The 21,895-nt window shown below is 35.3% G+C and overlaps 1 protein-coding gene across 2 annotated transcripts; it reads right to left on the minus strand.

Moving 5' to 3' along the window:
* Window positions 1-3,116: 3,116 nt before the first annotated feature.
* Window positions 3,117-21,103, minus strand: DEPDC1 (DEP domain containing 1). Of its 2 annotated transcripts, XM_063106618.1 has the most exons (12): window positions 21,056-21,103; window positions 18,320-18,585; window positions 15,454-15,610; window positions 14,815-14,933; window positions 14,256-14,386; window positions 12,666-12,713; window positions 10,002-10,142; window positions 7,958-8,809; window positions 7,359-7,531; window positions 5,363-5,539; window positions 3,962-4,147; window positions 3,117-3,264 (listed from the first exon to the last, which is right to left on the minus strand). In XM_063106618.1, the coding sequence occupies exons 1-12, from the start codon at window positions 21,101-21,103 to the stop codon at window positions 3,124-3,126; spliced, it is 2,439 nt and encodes an 812-aa protein (XP_062962688.1). In that variant the 3' UTR covers window positions 3,117-3,123. The 2 variants fall into 2 exon arrangements, with proteins under 2 accessions (XP_062962688.1, XP_062962689.1); XM_063106619.1 differs by lacking the exon at window positions 7,958-8,809.
* Between the last annotated feature and the right edge of the window lie 792 nt (window positions 21,104-21,895).

The raw sequence follows: 21,895 nt of genomic DNA on the forward strand, positions 1-21,895 counted from the left end.
AGACACTGTGCTAAACACTTTATGTGCATTATTGTACTTAAACCTCAAAACAATCCTAAAAGAGAGGTACTATTATAATCTTCATTTTATAGATATGAAAACTGGGGCTTAGAGAAGTTAAATAACTTGTTTGAGGTTATTATTTAGTTAATAGCAACGTAGGATTCAAACCTGACTTCAGAGTTCATGTATTAAAGTGTTATACTGGCTTCTGGTCAAGATGGCAGAATAGACAGTCCCCAGCATCACTCTCTCCCACAAATCAATCAATTTAAATTATTAAAAAACAATGACGGCCAAGCTGGGGCCGCTAGAGCTGAGGGGAAGAGGAGGAGAGACCTACAGAGTTCATGAAGGCAGGAGAAGCCACAATAAGAGAAAATCACTCCCACCGTATCAAATCCCAGCCATTTCAAGCCTGGCCCTGGTGAGTGCATGGAGCAAGAGCTGGTAAAAGCCACAGCTGTGCCTTTTATGTGGGGTTGCTTGGAGGCAGCAGGGGAGAAGAGGACCTTGGTGGCCCTCAGGCCAGCAGGACCACTGTTAGGGTTCCCAGGGACCTGCACAGGAGAGAGAAGCTATGACTGAGACGAGGAGCCGCTCAGAGGCTGGTGAGTCATCGCAAGGGACTGGTGCACAGCCTGTCCCATGTGTTTCGAGTGCAGGTGGTGGGGGCCCACTGGGAACACCAGGGTGCAGCATGGACAGCTGATCTGACCCTCGTCAGCACAGGACCACTCAGTGGAGACTGGTCAGAAACGCAGATCTGGAGGTGCAGTTTACTGGGGAGTCCTGGGCCTAGAGCAGAGTTTCCACACAGCCCAGGTGTGCTGAAGCTAACAAAACCCAGAAGTACATACAAGATCAACAATTAAAACCTGATCTGCACAAAAAGCCTTCCCCAGGGAATCAGCAACAAAGCAGCAATTTAGCTCAATCACAGGGCTCAAGTGCTGGTCCTCAGGGAAAGTTCTCCCATTTTAGAAGTAAGCAAAGGACAATAAATAGTTCCAGTGCAGAATTTAAGTGCTGGGAACAGCGAATAATCCAACACAGAACTGAAAATATACCCACAGACCAGAGACAAAGTTTGATATTAACTAGTAAAGGGCTCACATCACTAAAGAACACCTATAAAACCTAGAAGGACTGGAAGTGCCCTGGGCTCCTGAGCCTGGGCGGTGGTCGGGGGTGGGGGTCTTGGCTATGCACCCCCCCACCCCAACACCCACAAGCCCAGTGACGACCACCAAGCTGCTGGTAGAAGAGCCCTGGGCTCCCCTGCAGGAATGAGGGGGGTACCATGGGCCTCAACCACGCCCCTCCTCCTTCTTCCTTCTCCCACTCTATTTCTTTCCACCTTCCCCTTTCTCCCTCCCCGCAACTGCTCTGCAACATCTTAGAATGTAAAAAAAAGTGTTATATCATGTATTTTGTAATTTCAATTGCATACACACTAATACAAATGAAAGTTTACTGTCTTTACAATATTTATATATTTACCATCAATAAATACAGAAGGAAAATTAAATTGTTACAAAACCGACAATAATTTTTATCTCAATTTGTAACATATTTCACATTATCACATACCTTTAAAAGGAAAAGTTTTTGCATACAAATACCTTGGAAAGAATTCTAATTTTGTTCAGGGTTTCTGGCCTAAAAGTATTTTTAATCATTTTCAGTCCAAATTTTTAACATAAAATACTAATGTTAAATGGAACATTGTCATTTTATTGATCAATAGTATGAAATTACATTGAGAAATCAGAATAGTCATTAGGTATTAAGTCTATTATACCTAGACATTATGTATTTCGTTACACTTAAGGAATAGATATTAAACCATCGTAGAGTAAAAAAATGGAGGAACGCTTCCTTCAAGTTTGTACCAAGTCAATCAAGCAGAAATCTGGAGAGCCTTGTATTAAGATGAGAGGTATATTTATACTTGGCATTTTCTTGTAGTGGAAAAAAAAAGTCAAGTGTGCCACCATCTTGACATTTACTTAAATGTTTAGAAAAAGCATTTAGGGCACTGATTTTCAAAACTCAATGAATATTGACATCACCTAGAGTTTAAAGAAATACCAATGCCTATATAACACCCCTAAAATTCAGATTTAATCGGTATAAGGTAGGTCCTGGGCATATAGAGTGCTTTAAAACTCTCCAGGTGATTCTAATGCACACAAGTCTTAAATCCACCAGCTGAGAGAACTGTTGCATAATCATAGAGGTCAGTCTTCAGCTGAAGGGTTCCCTATGCCTACATTTCAGTAGATATATTCTTATTTTAAGCATCTTACAGGTGTATCTCCCTTGATCAGAAAATAAATACCTTAAGAGATTTTGTTTTATTCACACTGTCCCCACATATCTATAACAATGAAATGCACATAGCAGTTGCCAAATAAATATCTTCTGAATGAATACATGATTACCTTATACTTCTTTTATATCTCCATCTTTTAGTAGATTAAGAAAATAAAAATTCAAAATATATTTATCGAAAAAATGAATAAATGAAACAGTTGGGATAATGTTTCAGGCAAAATCAAAATCTTATAAAATATATTTTAAGAACACATACATATATATAAATAGATCAAAAGTAGAAAAAGAACATACAAAAGAATGATTTAGTAGTTGAGAATTAATTCATTGAGCTTTCAAATATTCTTCACATTCTTACACTTAGAAGCAAAGAAGTAACCCTAGATAACTAGTTCTTTAGCCGATATCCATAAGCATGGGTGCAGATAAGTTTTTTAAAAATAGAATTATACTTAATTTTGATAAACACAGCTCAGTTTTTGAAATGCAAGTGGATAAAATTATAGTACATATCTTGATAGATTTTCCAGATAGTTGTATTAAAAACAAAAGATTGTTTTGGGTTAAAATATTTGGGATCACCTATTGTTGTATGTTCTCAGTTGAGATCCTGTAGTTTCTTAGCAGTCTCACATTGATAAACAACTATTTTGGCACCTTCTTACACAATGTGTTTATTTAGGAAGACGTTCTTAATAACAGACTTCTTTTTTAGTAGCTAGCTTCTCCAGATATGGCTTAATTTATCAAAGTTCCACAAGTATTACATAATTTTTGATTCAGTTAGTATCTTAGACTACGAAACTTTGGTTTTCTTAAAATCAGCAATGGTTGCTTGATTGTTGGTCTGTCACCAAAAAGTGCTGTTTCACTCTCCATGGCTGGAAATTTTTTCTGATATATCAAGGGATATTCCTTCTGAAACTTAAAAATGAAGTAAGGAATTAGATGGTATTTCACGTTATTTCCCTAGCTGAAGCTCAACATTTTATAAGAATTCAGTGTCTTTTACAGAGATGAATATCCTTTCATTTTATCCTTGCCTCTCCCTCCCTTTTTATATATGTGAAAGGCACACTATAAAATCTCTTAGATACCAGTTAGCATTAATATTCTAGAATTCTCTTCTGCTGCTAATTCTTCTCCTCAATTCCAGATCTCCTTCTTTCCTAATAGTAAAGCCTATGAAGGTCACAGGGATCTAATACAGTTCATATTTCTTTCAGTGTCTCAGACTTGGAATTAGACTTGCTAGAATCACGTAGCTACTCGGTTTTTAGAGCTAAAAATTCTAAATGGTAGTGATGAGTCACTCAAAGATATGTATTACAGCCCAGATTTTGTAACTGTTTTCCCAAACTAATCTAAGCTATAATTATAAAAGTATCTATTGTTATTATTTTAAAATTCAGGATCAAGAGTACAATGAGGTGGGTACTCATATATTTTAGAAGTACTTTAATATATACATAAAATGTAGTATAATATATAGCCCATATATCCAAAATTTAAAATCCAAAATATTAAATCAAGAAATTAGATTCCAAATGTTATTAAATAACAAACAGCAACAGCATATTAGAAAAAATTTACATGCTTGAGAACTTGCTTATTCCCTTACCTGTTTTAGTTTCTTTCTTTTCTCCTTTAGAGGTAAACTCTTATTTTTAATAATATTCTCTAAAAGTTCTGCAATTGCAGCTTGAGAGGTAGAAACTCTTTGTTCATCAAACTCCTGAGCACTAATCTGCTTACAGTATGAATAAGTTGGCAAAGGAGCAATTACTCCATCTCCAGGGTTTTTAATCTGTAGTGAACAAAATGATACAGTACAAGTCTGTTAATTCTGGTCATGTTTTTACATAGTAAAGTGTTCTTTTAATGGGATCTAGTACCTATTATTTTACCACCAATCAAACATTCAACATATTAACATATTAAGAAAACTATGTATTATGCAGTAGTGATAAATCAGCAGGATCTAAATCCCTGCTCCATAACTTTCTAGCTTTGTAGCCTTCAGCAAGTTATCAAACTTCTCTTGGTCTGTTTTTTTACAATTAAAATGGGGATTGCATGAGAAAACGTATATAAAGGGCTTAGAACACAATAAGCATTAAATAGAGGTAGCTATTATCATCATTACTATGAATCATGGATTTTAATCTTTTAATTATAAAACAATAACAATCTGTTATTTTAATTCATCTTAAAACATTAATGTTCTGACCTAATGTACTATTTTGCACATAGTAGATGATCAGCATATTTACTGAACTGAAATATTTTTAGTTTTCAGTTACTGTTTTTGAGGCAGAGGGGTATGCAGATAGCCCATAATATCTGTCGATAACAGAAAGAAGTTGTAGGGGATATTTAAAATCATAAGCCAGGGCAATTTTAGTATAGTATGTATGGGAAATAAACACAAACACAAACACATGTAGTAGGCAGCCAAAGACTGAATTTAGTAGATATCTTTTGTTTTTGTCTGCTCAGTATTCCTTCTCCCCTTCTTGTAACAGTTCCTTCCTATTCCACCCCCTCTACTGACACCCTTTTTGAAGAACAAATTCTCCTCTAATCTATATAGAGGCAGTCAAAGTATGGCTCTCTCTATATCCTACTCAATCTCAACCACCCAAAGGATGCACATTTAGCCTAGATTGGGCCAATCAAGAGTCCATACCTAAAACTTCTCAAATTAGAGGTGGAGTAATGGATCTTTTGCCTTTGAATTGCAAATTTAAGGCTATGATTCATGAACTTTGATCATTCATATTCCCCATCATGTGAAGGGGCCATTTGTCAAACACAGGACCAAAACAAAAATAAGAGATGGATAAAGGAATGGAAACAGAGTCCTATTGCTATCTGAGTTCCCAGATTCTGTGTATATTCCTGACTTTTAGAGGTTGTTTATGTGAGCTAATAAAGTCTCCCTTTTTGATTAACTAGTTTGAGATGAGTTTGCCACTTACAACTGACTAATGCAGAGAATTTTAAAACTCAGAATACTTACATGACCCTTTTTTAAGTAGTCAAGATGTTTCTCCACTGCAGTCTGTAAGTAAGAGGGTACTTGAAGAATTTCCTGATGATGATCCATTAAGAAAGAAACTAATCTTGCAGCAAGAAGCTCATCAAGATCCACTTCTTCAGCACAGCATAACACACACCGAGAAAAAGTATGTATCATCTAGAAACATGTTAAAATACGTGGATTTAAAAACCTAAGGTTTCATATAAATTAGAATATCAGAAATTTCCAGGTAGTACTATGAATGTGAAGTATTGAGATAGTGATAAGCAGACTTCAGCTTAAAAATGAGGATAATAATTTATTTCAGTTAGAAAGGTAAGAATTCTATTATGCTTAAGTTCTTTTAAAGTACTTGTTAAACATTTGTTTAATATAATTCCGAAGGATTATAAAAGCCTTAAGTTTTTCTTTAATTTTGTCATAATTTCATCAGTAAACACCATAATTTCTATTAATACCATACAGATGTGCTGCTTAAGCTTAAAGATAGAGAAGAATGACTTATTGCACTAAATGAATCCCCACAAAAACACAATCCAGTACAACACAAATATATAACACATAGAACACGTGTTTATCAGTGGTTGCAAAGTTGGCACAATTTATCTTTTGAAAGTCTGAAAAATAGTTAATACTTATTATATCAGTCTTCAAATAGCAATTTAATACACACATTTTTCAATTACATCATAAGGAGTCTTCAAATCCTGGTATAAATTCCATGTTTTAAAACTCATTACTCTCATTCATATCCATATAACCCACTAGCTATAACACACACACCCCCTATTCTAATATAATTAAAATATCAGAATTCTATTTTAAGTAATTTGCACATAGTAGATGATCAACATATTTACTGAACTGAAATATTTTTAGTTTTATTCCTACATATTCGGCAGGTTTTACTATTTCTTTCTGAGGCTCAGTCCTCAGCTTTTTGGTCTTTCTCTATATTCTTAGCCTTGGGGAGCCCACCTACTTTCATAACTTCAATTACCATCTCTATGTTGATGACTCAAAAAAATTGGCCTTCTGCCCTGTCCTTTCTTCACCAGGCTTACATTTCCAACTTCTGTTAGATAAATTTCACCTGGATATCCTACAACTTCAAATCCAAAAAGTGTAAAACCAGAATTTTCACCTTTCTACTCATGTCTCTCAAAATATCTTCCCCTACAAACTTCCTGTGCTTTTTAATAGTGCCAAAATTACTCAGGAATATTTCTTCTTCTTTATATTAGGGTCTGTCATTGTTAAAGAACTGTCCTTAATAATGGCTGGAAGAACAGAGCATAGCTCCAGATTCCTTGCTATGAGAACCTCTTGTAGATTGAAGCTGCAGTCAGAGGAAGTGGCAGCTCTTAAAAAAAAAGGACAGATTAGAGATACTATTTTGAGGGTTCATTTCCAATCAAGGTCTACATACAAATGACTATCATCCTCCTCACAAGAGCCTGAGACTGCTGCTTGGCAATAGTGACTCCCAACTTCTTACCCACAGTAACCTGCTACCGTAATGTATCAAATACAACTTTCCCACTACCATACTCTCTGAAACACTTCAACTTACTGTACTGCATTTGCCATTAGTTCTCTCCTTCCACAGTTATAGTGCCCTTAAGCTATCAACAATACCTATATCTCCTATTCCTTCTCTACCAAAGAGAATTGGCACAGAGCAACATGTGTGGTCTGTGTAGGTCAATCATTATGAAGTGAGGCAGGGTAGGTGAGAAAGCAAAGTCCTCAGTCAAGATTAACACCAGGATGTGAAAGTATAAGAAACTGGGCACAAAGGATTAAGGCACCAACATTCTACTGCTAGTACAGGTTAGACTTCTAAGAGCCTGTCTAACCTAAGAATCTAGGACTTTAAGACAAAGACATCACTTGAATAGACTTTTAGACAGTTGGGTTTTCTTTTTTTGTTTTATGAACCAGGGCTTATCCTTTCCATAAGAAATCAACTTACCAGTGATCTTGTACCCATTGCATCATGAAGTTTAGGCATATCGACATTCAGACTCATTCGAGAAACCATACGCATTAAAAGTTGAAGCTTTCTACGATTTGGTGGTGGAAGCAATAAACAACATAACTGTAGTGCACTGATGGCAACCCTCTCTAAATGAGGTTGCAGCAAACCTAAAAGGCAAAGTTCCCACCCCACCAAAAAAAACATCAATGACATTAGTTGCCTTCATACTACAGCATATACAGTTACATAAAGGAGATAAAATAATATCTTAGTATTTCATTTAACTATTTCTAGAACTTTCTACATTTCTCGAAAGCACAGTAATAGTCTCATTACTTTCTTTACAATCTATTTCTATGTATTAAAATCCTTCATTAATTACAAATAAAGTGACTCAGAATAAGTGAAATTTAAAGAAAAGAAAATTCTTTAGGTAAGCAGAATAAATCTTGGTTATGTCATGACAAAAGTCTTTTACAATAATTCCTTATGGAGGAAAAAAATTAAGCAATTTCAGAGAAGAAAAGCCAAGTAAGCAACAGTTAGTAAACACTGAAAATTAATAATGCATGCATTAAAAGCAACAACCTTACTTTGTGTGCCAGTCAACATAGAAGAAGCTGGAGGTAAAGAATTTTCTGAAAGTTCTATTGTACTTTTGCAGAGTCTTTTTTTGATTGTGGTACTAGACTCTCCCAGTTCACTTTCCATAGCTGTTTGCATACTTATGCTGCCTTGTCCAAGGTTTGGTTTCATGGTAATTTCAGCCACTGGCATATTGATATAACTATTCCTTCTTGTACTACTTCTCAAAAGCAAACTCTGAGATCTACAAAGCTGTTTTGACTTGAATTTCCCATTACATAACTCCTCTTGGTCTTCAATAGTCAAAGTAGAGGTTCTCTTAAAACCAACACAGAGTGGCTTTTGAGTGCTTTCCTCTGAATGAAGATTCAATAGACATTCCTGTTTGGGCTTAGACTCTAAAAATTGTTTATTATTTTGTCCGTTTATGTCCAGAACAGATTGATAGAAGACACTGGACGCCTCTTTACTTGAATTCCCTGGCATATCTACAATTCCTTCCAAAGAATAGCACCTTGGTTTGATGTTAGAGGACAGAACATGCATATTCCTTAAGCCTATTAAGTTATGACAACTTCCTCCCATTATGTCATTAGCACTGGCTCTTCTGTTTCTTAAATTAACTAGCTGCATTTTCTTAGCACATCTTTCTTGAAATCCTTGATCACTTAACTGCAGTCTCTCAGTAGAATCTGATTCTTCTTTGTTTTTGTCTTTATGAAGAAGACTGAGAAGAAGACACTCAGTTGATTTGAAGGAATTCAAATTGTTTAAGTGAAGGATTTTTGAAGATTGTGGATCATCTTGGATTTTATATATCCCACTGGGTCTATCTGAAACTGTGACGTAGCCACAAACAACTACCAGAAAATCAAACAAAAATTAAGATGCAACTGTATGACAGTGGACAAAATAAAACAAAAATAGTAAAGTTAAAAAATAAAGCATCACTATAGCATATTTTGTTAGTATAGAAGCCATTAAATAGGACACATGCAGCATTCGGTTACAAACGTGCAAGACTGACCAGTGGTTTTCCCACCTGCTGTGATATAATAACTTTAAAATATTATTTCAACAGCCTAATTAAATGGATCGAGGCAGAATACATTAAAAAATTTCTGCTCAGTCTACAAGTACTAGAAACCTCTTAATTATAAGACAACTATGGTTAAATAAAAAATATATATATTTGGTCTTTGTCCTTGGTTACTGGCATGGAGCTCCTAAAAAGTCTTCTGTTATTGACAACAAGGCTATGAGCATACCTGAATTTATGATAAGGTGACCTGTGGCTGGCCATGCTTAGAGGATTAGAACTTCCAGTCCTATGTACAACTTGCTGGGAGGGGAAGGGTGCTGGATAACAAGTTCAATCACTAGTGGCCAATGACTTAATCAATCATGCTTGGGTAATTAAACTCCCATTAAAACTCTGAAATAATGAGGCCAACAGAAATTCTGGGTTGGTGAACACATGGACATGCCGGAAGGGTGGCATGCCTGTAGAGGGCATGGAAACTCTGCCATCCCTCCCCCCATACCTTGCCCTGTTCATCTTTTCCATTTGCCTATTCCTGAGTTCTGTCCTTTAAGATAAACAAATAATCATAAGTAAAGTGCTTTCAGGAGTTCTGTTAAGTCGCTGTAGTAAATTACTGAACCTGAAAGGGTCAAAGGAACCACTAAATTGGTAGTTGGTTGGGCAGAAGTGCAGGTAGCCTAGGGACCTCATTTGCAACTGGCTTCTGAAGTGATGGCAGTCTTGTGGAACTAATCCCTTAACCTGTGGGGTCTAGGCTAATGCTGGGTAGTTAATGTCAGAACTGAATTGAATCGCTGGACACTCAATTGGTGTTGGGGAGAACTGGTGTTGGAATTACATATTTGAATTGCTAGAAAATGACACAAGAGCAACCACGGTACTGCTGAATATTAAAATAATTTAACCTGACATCTTTATATTTACCTATGCTTTTAGATATTTTAAATTATGGGAAATTGAAAACTTTAATAAAATGAATTTAAATAATAAATAAAATCCATACATACCCAAAATGTTCACAAATAACTCATAATATTCAAAAGTAAGTAGAGGCTCAGGGAGATCTAGAAAATAATCTGCAATTGTTCTGAATACATCTCTTTCAAATCCAACATAAGTTGGATTATTCATATCATTACTTCTTGGCCCTAAGAGGTAGAAGGCAAAAGAAATAGGCAAAATATATTTTAATTTAAATATAATGTATAATATTTGTATTTCATGAAGGAGCTATGTTTAACAACAAATCTGCCACAATTTAAAAGTTTGTGCACATCTTCCTTCTCATATTTTCACTAGAAATCACAGTAAGCAGTCAATTGCTAGCATTTTATTTATTCATTCATTCATTCATTCATTCATTAAAAGATGACTGGTAAGGGGATCTTAACCCTTGACTTGGTGTTGTCAGTACCACACTCACGCAGTGAGCTAACCAGCCATCCCTATATAGGGATCCAAACCTGTGGCCTTGGTATTATCAGCACCACACTCTCCCCAGTGAGCCACGGGCTGGCCCGCTAGCATCTTATTTTGTTTTAATATTTATACATCTGAAAAATTGTACGTAAAGCAAAATTTTATATCATACTCAAACAGAATTGGCGAAGTCTATTTTTATGATATTTTATTGTAATTAATTTTACAAAGCAAAGAGTATTTGAATAATGCAAATAATTCTTCCAAATTATCTTTAGTAAATTTACCTTTTATTGGATAAATTTTGCCCGACGTAAAGCACACCCTTAATGAATTTAAATAATATCTTTACATTGTTGTTTCTTAAGCTTAACTCAACTGTTGAAGCAATCACGGCTACTCATTAGTGCTTTCCTCAGAAATAAGATCTGGTCTCATTTTACAGATAAGAAAATTGAAAGTCAGAGTAACTTGCCCAAGATGAAAATACCCTTGGTAGCAAAGCTAGAATTAGAACTTAGAGCAGTATAAAGTGAGAGCAGGGCACAGGACTTACAGGCACAACTACATTTAAAGTGTAGTCCATGGATTAAATACAATAGAATCATCCAATGTGCCTATTAAAAATACAAACTCCTCTACACAAACCAGAATCTATGGAAGTGGAGTTAGGAATTTACTGACCTAGTAATGTTTGCAACTGGTTCACTAATTTGGTGGTTTCCAAACACTGACATGGGAACCTTTGCTATAAGAATCTTCTGGGGTGTGATTTTTTTTAAAAAAAGTTAAAGTCACTCTTTTCCCAAACCCAAATAATCTTTCTTACATCTCTGTTTCCAAGCTTTTGTGTGGCCATACACATACTTAATAGCTTAAAGGCTAACATGGATTTTATGTTAAGCAAAATAAATATTTTTCTAAGGAGGATGCATAAAATATTCTTAATATGTAGAATAAAATATTTGATAACCATTAAAAAACTTCTAAGATAGGTAATACATGTTTACTGGAGTTAAAAATAGAGAATTTATAATTAAAGAATCGAGGTTTGAGCTCTAGCTCTTTTGTAGTAACAGAAGAGGCTGTAAGCTTTGGTTTTCTCCTCTGGAAAAAAAACTAGGATGGTATACTGATTACTCATTTCTGTATCTCACAGAATTACTCTGGGGGATTGAATAACAGTAAAGTAAAAGTCTTAATACTACCACTGGCTAAATACACTGTTGTTAAATTGGGATCCAGTAAGTTATATATTTGGTATCATTTACGACTGGGACACGGACTGGGAAGAGAGGAAAGACAAAAATCCCTAAAGATGGGATGTCAGAAGAATCCCTATAATCATGCTTATCTGAGTTGCTAACCATGAGCCATGGAATAAAAAAGAAGGGCAGTGAGGTAAGGAAGGTAGAAAGAGAAACTCAAAAGTCTTAAGCTTGTGATCAAGATCTTTACTTTATTTAATAATAAACATTTCTGTAAGTTTACATTATTTACTTTATTGCTATTTATTCTATGTTATTTTGTCATATTGACACCCAGTGGACAACAAAGGAATATATACTTATTCAGAACATTAATAAAACCCCATTAGTATTTTAGAAAATACTAATTTTATAAAAATTATAAAACTACATTTATAACTAAAATTATTAAAATATAATTTAACTTTTAATGAAATCAATTATCACTGATCATTATGGAAAAGCTTGATCAATGAAATGTTAAAAAAAAAATTTGCTGATTAGTATTAGATCACCTTTTCTTCCCATAAACGAAAAAGTCCCATTAATATATCCTATGGAGTAGAAACATGTTATAAAGCACCTGAATGTTGAAGCCATATACAATGGCAAGGGGACTGAAATGGGCCTTATTAAACTTCATTTCTCATTGAACCTTTTCCACTAACATCCAGTTTTACTTACGAGCTGCTATTTGAACTCTCTGGGCCTCACTGAGACAATTAGTGTAGATTTTACCTAAAAATCCTTTGATATCCTCTAGCCTATGACTTTGTAATTTATGTGAACTGAGCCTCAAATGATCAGCTTGAATTATAAAATCACCTTCTGCACAGAAAATTAAGGGTTCCATAATGTAATCAATTTTACTAGACTTTCATTTAAACATAAGAGAAATGACATACTTTCATTTTATCAGAACTTTATAAATTATTTTAAAAATTTTCTTGGTTCTTGTTAAATACCATCAATATAAAACATATTTATAATATTTGTTTAACTTACAATTTGCTAGGCACTTCATGGCAGATAATACCCAGTGAGGAAGGTCATCTATAAACAAAAAATTAACAGAGTTTAGTAAATTACACAATTTTCATGATAGTATATTTTAAAACTTCACATTTATTATGTCTAATTATATATACATATATGTATGCATGTATGTGTGTGTGTATGTGTATTACCAGGATTAAAAATTATTATGCTTAACAAGATATAGAGTGAAGTCAATATTTTATAATATAAAAAGTCTGAAAAAGTTATAGAGATATTGAGTTTGACTCTGTCCATAATACATAAAACAATTAGCTACCGTCAAATGAAGGATTAATTACTGGGGGTGAGGGGTGTTCATATATAAATCTTAACATTCATCTTTATTTACTATCACCATCTTCTCTTCATCCCTGTTTCTGTTCTGCCTACTGCTATGCTATTTGAATATTATTGATGTAGGTGAGACCAATGATTAAAATAAACTATATTTGAATATATCTGAGTATATATATATATCCATATATATATACTTGTATATTTTATCTTCCTATCCATACCTGAAATAACTATCTGAAATGAACTATGTCTGAATATCTATATTAGGGTGCTTTCACAGTGAGGCTTCAACAATTGCTGCTAACTAAATACGCTGCATAAACATCTAGCAGTTTTTTGACACAAACGAACGAACTGTAAATACACCTGACTTGAAAATTTATACTTACAAAGAATAGAAATCTCAGATGAGAACATATGCTGTTAAGTATGTTAATTTAGGTAATGAAAGGAGGGACTGGTCCAAAGTCACATATATATGCCACATGACAAACTCATCAGTTTTGATATTTACATTTTGCTCCTACAATTAAAAACTCAAAGTTCTTGCCCATAGGAAGAAATCCAAAGTAATGCAGGCCAATTAGTTCTACAGACAGCAACTTGTTAAAAAAAAAATGGGTGAACATTTTGAGAGTAGTTTCACTGATACATTTCTTATAATCCAAGTTTTCTAATGCATATGGCTTGAATTATTTCCAATTTTCCTATCTACATCTTAAATCAATAGACTATATAAATATATAAAATAAAAAATAGCCAGTGCTCTTTAGAATCTTCATCTTGAGAATCTGGGCTTGTTTTACTGTGTTACTGCAGTTTTGCATATATGTTTTGATCCCTATCAATTTGTATATAACTACTCATGTAAGCACCATGAAGGCATGGACCATTTCTATTTTGTTCATCACTAAACCTTTAGCATAATGTCTAGTACATTGTAGGCCCTCAATAAAAACACTTAGTCAATAGTTTTTATTATAGTTGTATATACTTTGGAGGTTTAACACTGCCATTAAAAAAATAAAATGAATGAATCCACCTTAGCAGCTAAAATATTTCTTTTAATAGTATGAATAATATTGACTTAAAAATTGTTATACTATTATTACTAAAGCACTTATGATGATAAAATCATGGCCCTTCTGATGCTCCCTCAATTATTCTACTTTCTATATTTACATTTCTCTGCATCCCCCTATAGCTGCAACCTTATTTAGCAAGTTTGAAAAGATTCCAATTTCTTTTACTCATACCAACCTGATTTGTCTTGTAGTATAACCACTCCATGTTTACTTGTATTGGCCATGTTGTACATTATATATTGAGGAATTACTTGTTTTGGATTTATGATTTCTTCTAGGGATGGCACACCTAAAATAGTTTGCAGGCTAAACAGAAGAAAGAATTAAATTTTTTTTTTCTCCAAAAAATAAGTGGAGTAGAATATAAATGAGTATGACTGGTAACCAAAAAAAGCTATCAGAATATTTTTTCTCTTAACCAAACATCTAAGGCTTGTATTTAGCATCCACTTTCAAATGTATTTATCTCAATAACATTTGAAGGATTCCAATATAGACTCCACACTATGGCCATGACTTTGATTCAAAGAAAAAGCAAATCATACTGAAAACATTGTTTCTACTGTACTGGAACAAGAGCATTTACTAAGGAACACATATACAGGTTACATTCTTAGCTTTGAGAATTAATCTGTTCTTATTCATTTGCATATTTTGATGAAAATGTCAAAATAATAATAAATTAAATAATCTAAGTAGGTCTGAAACTTGATTATAGCTTAGCTTTATCTTACTAGGTCAGTATAATATATCTCCAAACTTCTTCAACATCTTCCTGGCTTATTTCTCTGTTATCAACTGAATTTTCTTGATCTTCACTGATTATTTTCTTCTTTATTTTCTCTGTATTTTCCTGAAAAAATAATTACTTTGGTTTAATCTGTTATGCCAAATTAAGGAAATATTGAACAGACACCACTCCTAATACTTAGTCATTCTATTAATATCAGTCCATTGTGGAGCTATAAGATACAAAGGTATTTTTAAAATTTCATGGAAAGATTCATATTATCTTTTAATTCTACTTTTCCACAAACTTTTTGAAGTATCTTTTTTAAGTGTCTTCTCAAGAAATAATGTAACATATGATAATGGAGTTTTTGGTTCTGTAGCTGCTCCCACCACTCTCAATTCAAATTAAAACAAAACACACTTATATCAATACCATTTCCAAGTATGCCTCCCTATCATTTTTTTTCAGTGTCTATGGGTTCCAAACAAATTTACACATACATTTTTAGAATGTAACATAGGTTAGGAGATTTCAGTATTGGTTTCAAATATTAAAGAATCATTTACTTTTAATGATTCTATTATTAAGCACATGTTAATTGTATTTATACTAGTAATTAGTAAAAAAAAGGATGTTCTACCTGAGAGAAATGTAATCCATGCTTTTTAGGAGTTCTACGAGATAAGTTTCGTAATTTAAAAATACTGTCTTTATCTCTGGAAAAATTCTCTATGCTGCTTTTTCTCAATTCTGGATGCCTTCGTGGAAGAGTTTTAAGCGGAGAAGTTGCAGGAAATCTGGTTTAAAAATAGTAAGCAATTAAATAATGTGATATCAGAAACAAACTTTTAGAGACTATCTACCTTAAAAATCACACAAAGAACCTGATTTATTAACATTACCAAGAAATGAAGATTCTACATAAATCAATTTTTCCATTAAGCCTTTAAAAATATTTTAATGGTTTCCTGCTTTCTTTATTATATTGTGCATATTTTAACTTTATTTCTAGATAATTTAGGGCTATTAGGATCAATTCTGTTGGAGAGGTATTACTTATACACAAAATGACTATAGAATGCTATGGTTTCTCAATTCCTTTGATGAGTTATGTAATTTGTACATATTTTCCACCCATTGTTTCACTGTGTTTGCCCTAATATCCAGAACTTGGTCTCTGACGCTTCTTTTGATTATAATGCTTTTTCCTCCTCTCATTTTTACATAAAATATTTCAAAGATATAAAAGAAGTACAGAAAATAATATAAACCAGCATCCAAGTACATAACTACCAAGCAACGCAATTGACATTTTGTCAAAGATTTCATTATTTCTTTTTTTTTACATGCAAAAAATTCTTTGCTCCTTCCATTTCTCCCTCCCCTTACTAAGGGCAATCATAAACCTACAGTTAGTACATTTCCTTCCTGTCCATGCTTTTACACTTTTAATAAGTATATATAAAAAATATGTGGTTTGGTGTTTTTTTCACTTTATGATCTCTTTTATCATATAGTAAATTTTACGTAAGTTTTCAGTGACCTCAGAATTTCTTTCTTACCCTACTGACATACAAATATTTTCTTATATTCTCTCATAAGAGTTTTATTTTTCATACTTTGGTATTTAATCCATGAATAACATACCAATTTCCCACATATGTGTGGGTTTATCTGTTTTCTCAGTACTCAGTTGTTTTAATTTAAGCCCAGATATCAGGTAATGCAATTCTCCTCTCTTTTTCTTCAAAACTGCCTTGGACCTTTACCAAAGGAACTTTAGAATCTGCTTGTCAAATTCTATGAAAAACTATATTGGGGTTTTGGATGAAAATGCATTGAATTATTCATTAATTTAGAAGAATTAACTTATACACTTGTATACGATGCTAAGTTCTCTCATACACGAACAGGGTATCTTTCTCTATTTGTTCCCTTCAATACAATTTTATAATTTTCTCTAATAAGATCTTATACATTTTTGGTAAAGTTTATGTGTAAGGTACTTTGTTTTGTTACCATTGCAAAAGACTAGGGGCAGAGAGACTAGTTGAGGAGTTATGCAGAAATCCAGGTTAGATACCACCACCTTCCCAACCCCCCAAAAAGAAATCCAGGTAAAAAAGAATAGTCTAATAAAAAAGAGAATTTATATTGGAGAGACAAGTGTAGAGATCAGAGAACTATTTAGGCAGTACAATAGACAGGGATTGATAAGTTATATTTAAAGGGGAGAAGAGAGGGAAAGAATCAAGGCAACCACAGGGGAGACAATGCCATTCATTCAGATATGGTATGTAAGAGAACAGAATTTAGATTAGGGGGTGGTAGGGATTTTCTATATGCTATATTTTAAGTACCTGTCTAGCAAGCAGTTGAAAAAATGCACCTAAAGCTCAGGAGAGATATTTGGGTTGGAGGTTTGAAAGTCATAGGAAAAGAAGGTAAAGATATGACATGACATTGCCCAGGAAGCAAGGTGAAGTGAGGAAAAGGCCAGGAACTTGAAGATGAGTAACAGTTAAAGGATGAACAGCAGCAAGGAGCTCACAATGGTAACTGTGGAGAAGTTAAGAGAGGAAAGATCTGTCGTGTTATACAAAAGGAACTATTTGTATGCCTGTTATTGCAGTTTACTCGCATGACATAAATCAATTTCTAAGACATTTCATTTGAAAAGTACTAATGTTGTAGAGAGAAAAACAGCATGAACATTAGAATACAAAGACGTAGTTTAATGGATATATAACTAAGAACCTTGGGTGCCAGAGAGAAAAAAGCAATTATGCTAGCCTGAAGGAGTCAGAAAGACCTCAGAGAGAAAGTTATAAATGAGCTAAGATTAGAAAAAAATGTGTAAGTTTTCTAGTCTGACAATTTTGTACAATGCTTCAAAGTGTAAGACCATTTCAGACCGAAAGAACAAAATTTGTTGAAGCATAGTCTCACTTTAATCATCTGTAAAAAGGGGTTAATATCTACCCTGCTCAGCTATTCTAGGCATTAAGAAAATATGTAAATCATAAAGCAGAGTTTCTGGTACATAAATGCTTAATAAATACTCTCTTTAACCTGTGGTTTATTTCTTCTGTTATTTGTTATATACAGTTTGCTATAGTCTTATCACATGCATTCTTATATTAAATTATATGTTATTTGAAAGCAAGGACCTGTGAATTTGTCATGTTATTCTAGAACCTATGAAACTAAAGTTTAGTAATAATACATCTTTGAAATGTTTTAAAGCTTTCAGAATATACACGTTATAATATCTCACTGTTTCCTTCCCAATTCCCTACTTTATTATATATACTATCTAATATATAAAAAGTTTGAATTTTGTGGCAATTATCTTTCACCTTTTAATTTTTCTAAATGGTTTTAATTGGACTGAGAGCAGTGAACAATTTTTTAAAGATTTCTCTTGAAGAAGCTGCTGTCTTAATAAAAGTATTATAAAGATTAAAATTTTATAGTAATTCAGTATAAACATATATGTTTAGTACCTAAATAGCTGATTGTTGTCATCAAGATTTTCCGATCCCCATCTGCCTTTGATATCTTCAATTACATGATTTTTAAGAAATTTTCTCAACAGTTGGATAGTCTGTTGCCTTGTAACTTCAGGACCAAAATTGTTATTATTTCTTAATAGGTCATAAAGCCAATCCACTGCTTCTCCTGCTGTGAAACAATTGCCATATTTTTTAAAGTGTTGCCTGTGTTTTCTTAGAGGCATTTCTGCTCGAAAAGATGTGGTGACTTCATTCCACTGCAAAAAGAAAGGGAAAATTTTTTAAAAAATTAAACAAAATTAAAATCTCATTGATTTGAAATATATCAGGCAAAAACCTTCTTTGATTCACATCTGATTATACTGTAAAAATTCTTGAAGAAATCAGTCATCTTGTCTGTGCTACATAAAATTTTATATCTCACACTGATTTCTTTTTATTCATTCTGATGCTGTAGTAATATTTTTATGTAATCGTTTTTTTACTAAAAGCACTTCATTGGTTTATCAGCTTATTTAGGAAACCTAGGAATAAGAAAGAACTAAATGTACTTGCCTGTTGGTCCTCAACATGGCATTTATTCTGCTGTTTCACCTCAACTAATACCAATAATATGCTGGTAGCATTTGTGCCAGGCACTGTGCTTTACACTCATTAATTTCACTTTAATTCTCATAATTCTATGAATAGGTACTATTATTATCTCATTTTCACATAGGGAAAATGAAGCACAGAGAGATTAATAATTTGACCAAGGTCACACAACTAAGTAATGAACCTAGGCATTCAAACCCAGGTCTGATTGATTCTAGAACTTGTACCTTAAACTACTGTGTTAACCAAACAAAACTTATGGCAGGCAATAATAGTTTTATTGGTAAAATTAACCTTTAATGTTAAAATAGTTTATGTATTTACTATAGTATCTCTTATGTGAAGATTCCTGTAAGGAACATAGAATGGATGGGGTAAATTAAGTAAGCTTTAAGTCCATTATGTATTTAATGACTCTGTGACATGTCTCCATCGTAAAAAGATACTGATATCTTCTAAACTGTCCTTGAATCAGCCAAACTTCTAGGTTATGATAGCTCTAATAGTAGAGCATGGATGTGGTGGTGGTACAGAATCTTTTTAACTGGTACACATCACTTTTTAACTGAAAAATCCTACAGTAGATGTCAAGAAATCCAATTTAAAACTCCAGTTCTGCTGCTACTATCTATGTTACCACTTATCTAATCTATGTGGCCACTGCATCACAACACAGAATTTAAGGACTGAAAACACAATAACCGTATTCTTTTCTTCCCACACCTCTGCATCTCATATATTTATTTATTCAAGAAACTTATATTGAGCTGCCCGTTATGAACTGGCCTGGGGCCACAGTAATAAAAATGACAGAAAGGGTCTCTGCTCTTAAGGAGATTACAGAATAGCTTTCCTGAGATGCAGTATAGTGCAGTGGTTTTAAGAGTGGGCTCTGGAATCATACTAGGGTTTGTTTCCCAGCTGTAGTTCTACCATTTATTGTTTATGACCTTTTGGGCCTTACTTGACTTCTCTGTTCCTCAATCTCGTTATCCATAAAATGGGGACAACAGTACCTACCTGACAGGCTTGTTGTAATGATAAAATAATCTAATATACGTAAAGTGCTAGTAAGCACTCAGTAAATATTTTCTTTTTCAGCGTGCTTGTACTACTTTCATCTAACGCAATGAATTCTAAAATAATGTGACAAATGTACCTGATTAAAGTTCCCTCCAGTCCTAAATTCTATCCTTTATATTGGTAAATATAGCCGATAACTTATTGAGTAGCAGAATCCATGTCAAGATCACCATACCAGAAAGATCTTAATTCTTCTACCGTTGCCACTTACTGTTTATGTGAGGTTAGGAGAGTAAAGTAGGTAAAGTAGGGCTAATTATACGTACCCACCTGAAGGTCATTCTTCAGAGGATAACTTGCCTGTTATTCTGTAGATTACAACACACTTCCACATACAGCATTCTCTCAGGAAATCCCTCGAAGTGGACATGTATTATTAGCTTACTTTACCAGTGTCGAAACTGGGGCTCACAGACGTTGTGACTCTCCTAATATCACACAACCAGTAGCACAGTATCTTATAGAACTGAAGATGGAAATGCACATAACACTGTATAAGAGCACATACAAATCCAGTGACCACCAACACTGGTTTCTGATGGATCCTTAAAAGTACTCTGGGTTTAGTTTCGAGAAAGGCAGCTGTTCCCTAGTGCTATTTGGCCAATACATCCTGCATTCAACTCTACGGGCCCAATAAACGCCACTGTCATATTCGGGTTTGTCCCCAACCTGGCCCTACAGATCTTTGGAACTCATTCTCAATTGTTCTCTAATTTTGAGGGAGGTAGAAAATCGGACGTGGGTAGCGGCTAAAATAGGAATGATCTACGATGCTCCAGGAGACGCTCACACCAGGCACATGAGTCGCCCAACCAAGCGAGAACGGCGCGGCCTCCCCGGGGCGCCTCCCTTTGGAGCAGAGTCCCCGACCCTCAAAGGAGAGGGAGGCGTGTCCAGCGAGGGTCGGCAATACCCATTAGTTCCCCTCACCCTCCTTTTCATCGAACGTGGGGGCCCTGGGACCCATCCCTCGCCCAGGGGGAAACTACGTAAAAGTGGTGGCCGCCGCCAGCCCGCTGGCCACTTTCGTCGTCCGCGCTGTCTTACCAGCTTGGTGGCCCGATACGGCCCGGGAGGCACACCCCGACTCTCCATAGGCCTGTCAGCGCCCGGTGCCGTCCATGGCGGCGGAAGGCGACACTCGGGTCTCGGAACCCAGACAGCGGCGTATCTCGGAACAACCGTTGTCCCCGCCGCCGATTTGAACTCCCCAGAGCGCTGCGCTGATTGGCCGCGCCGCCAGGTCACGTGCCGCCGCCGAGCGCCGGAACCCAGACCGCAGCGCGGAGGATGTGTCTCCGGGCGCGGGTGGCTGGCACGGGCTGGTCGGGGGAGGGTGGGCTGCGCCCGCACGTCAGGCGCGGGGCCTCACCCCGCTTCTCCGGCGTGCTTCTCCCACCTGCGGTCGCCGGCGAGGCGGCGTTATGTTTCCTCGCTCAAGGGGGTGACGCGGTTTAGTCCCAAACAGGAGGTTCGCAGTCCAGTCTCTGGCTTAAGGAACTCGAAATTTGAAAAGAAAAAGAAAAGACAAAACGGCTTTTCTGCCTGGCAGTGTTGGAATATAAAGCAGAGCTTTCTCCTGACATTGCCCCTGTGGTTTTGAAAAAGCTTAATGGGTGTGTGGCGCAGTCTCTCTCTCTCTCTCTCCCCCCCTCCTCTCTCTCTCTGTCTCTCTGTCTCCCTCCCTCTCCCCCCCTCCCTCCCTCTCACTCCCCCTCTCCCCTCTCTCCCTCCCTCTCCACCCCTCTCCCCTCTCTCCTCTCTCTCTCTCCCCTCTCTCCTCTCTCTCTCTCTCCCCTCTCCTCTCTCTCTCTCCCCTCTCTCCTCTCTCTCTCCCCCCTCTCTCCTCTCTCTCCTCTGTCTCTCCTCTGTCTCTCCTCTGTCTCT

The sequence above is a fragment of the Cynocephalus volans genome, chromosome 8 (genome assembly GCF_027409185.1).
Source record: "Cynocephalus volans isolate mCynVol1 chromosome 8, mCynVol1.pri, whole genome shotgun sequence".
Classification (NCBI taxonomy): Eukaryota; Metazoa; Chordata; class Mammalia; order Dermoptera; family Cynocephalidae; genus Cynocephalus; species Cynocephalus volans.

Coding starts and splice junctions, on each gene's coding strand:
- DEPDC1 (XM_063106618.1), bottom strand. CDS start 21,103: ATGGAGAGTCGGGGTGTGCCTCCCGGGCCGTATCGGGCCACCAAGCTG. Junction 12,714..14,255: donor TATACTACAAGACAAATCAG/GTTGGTATGAGT, acceptor TTTTGTTTATAG/ATGACCTTCCTCACTGGGTA. Junction 4,148..5,362: donor ACTACTTAAAAAAGGGTCAT/GTAAGTATTCTG, acceptor TGTTCACTACAG/ATTAAAAACCCTGGAGATGG.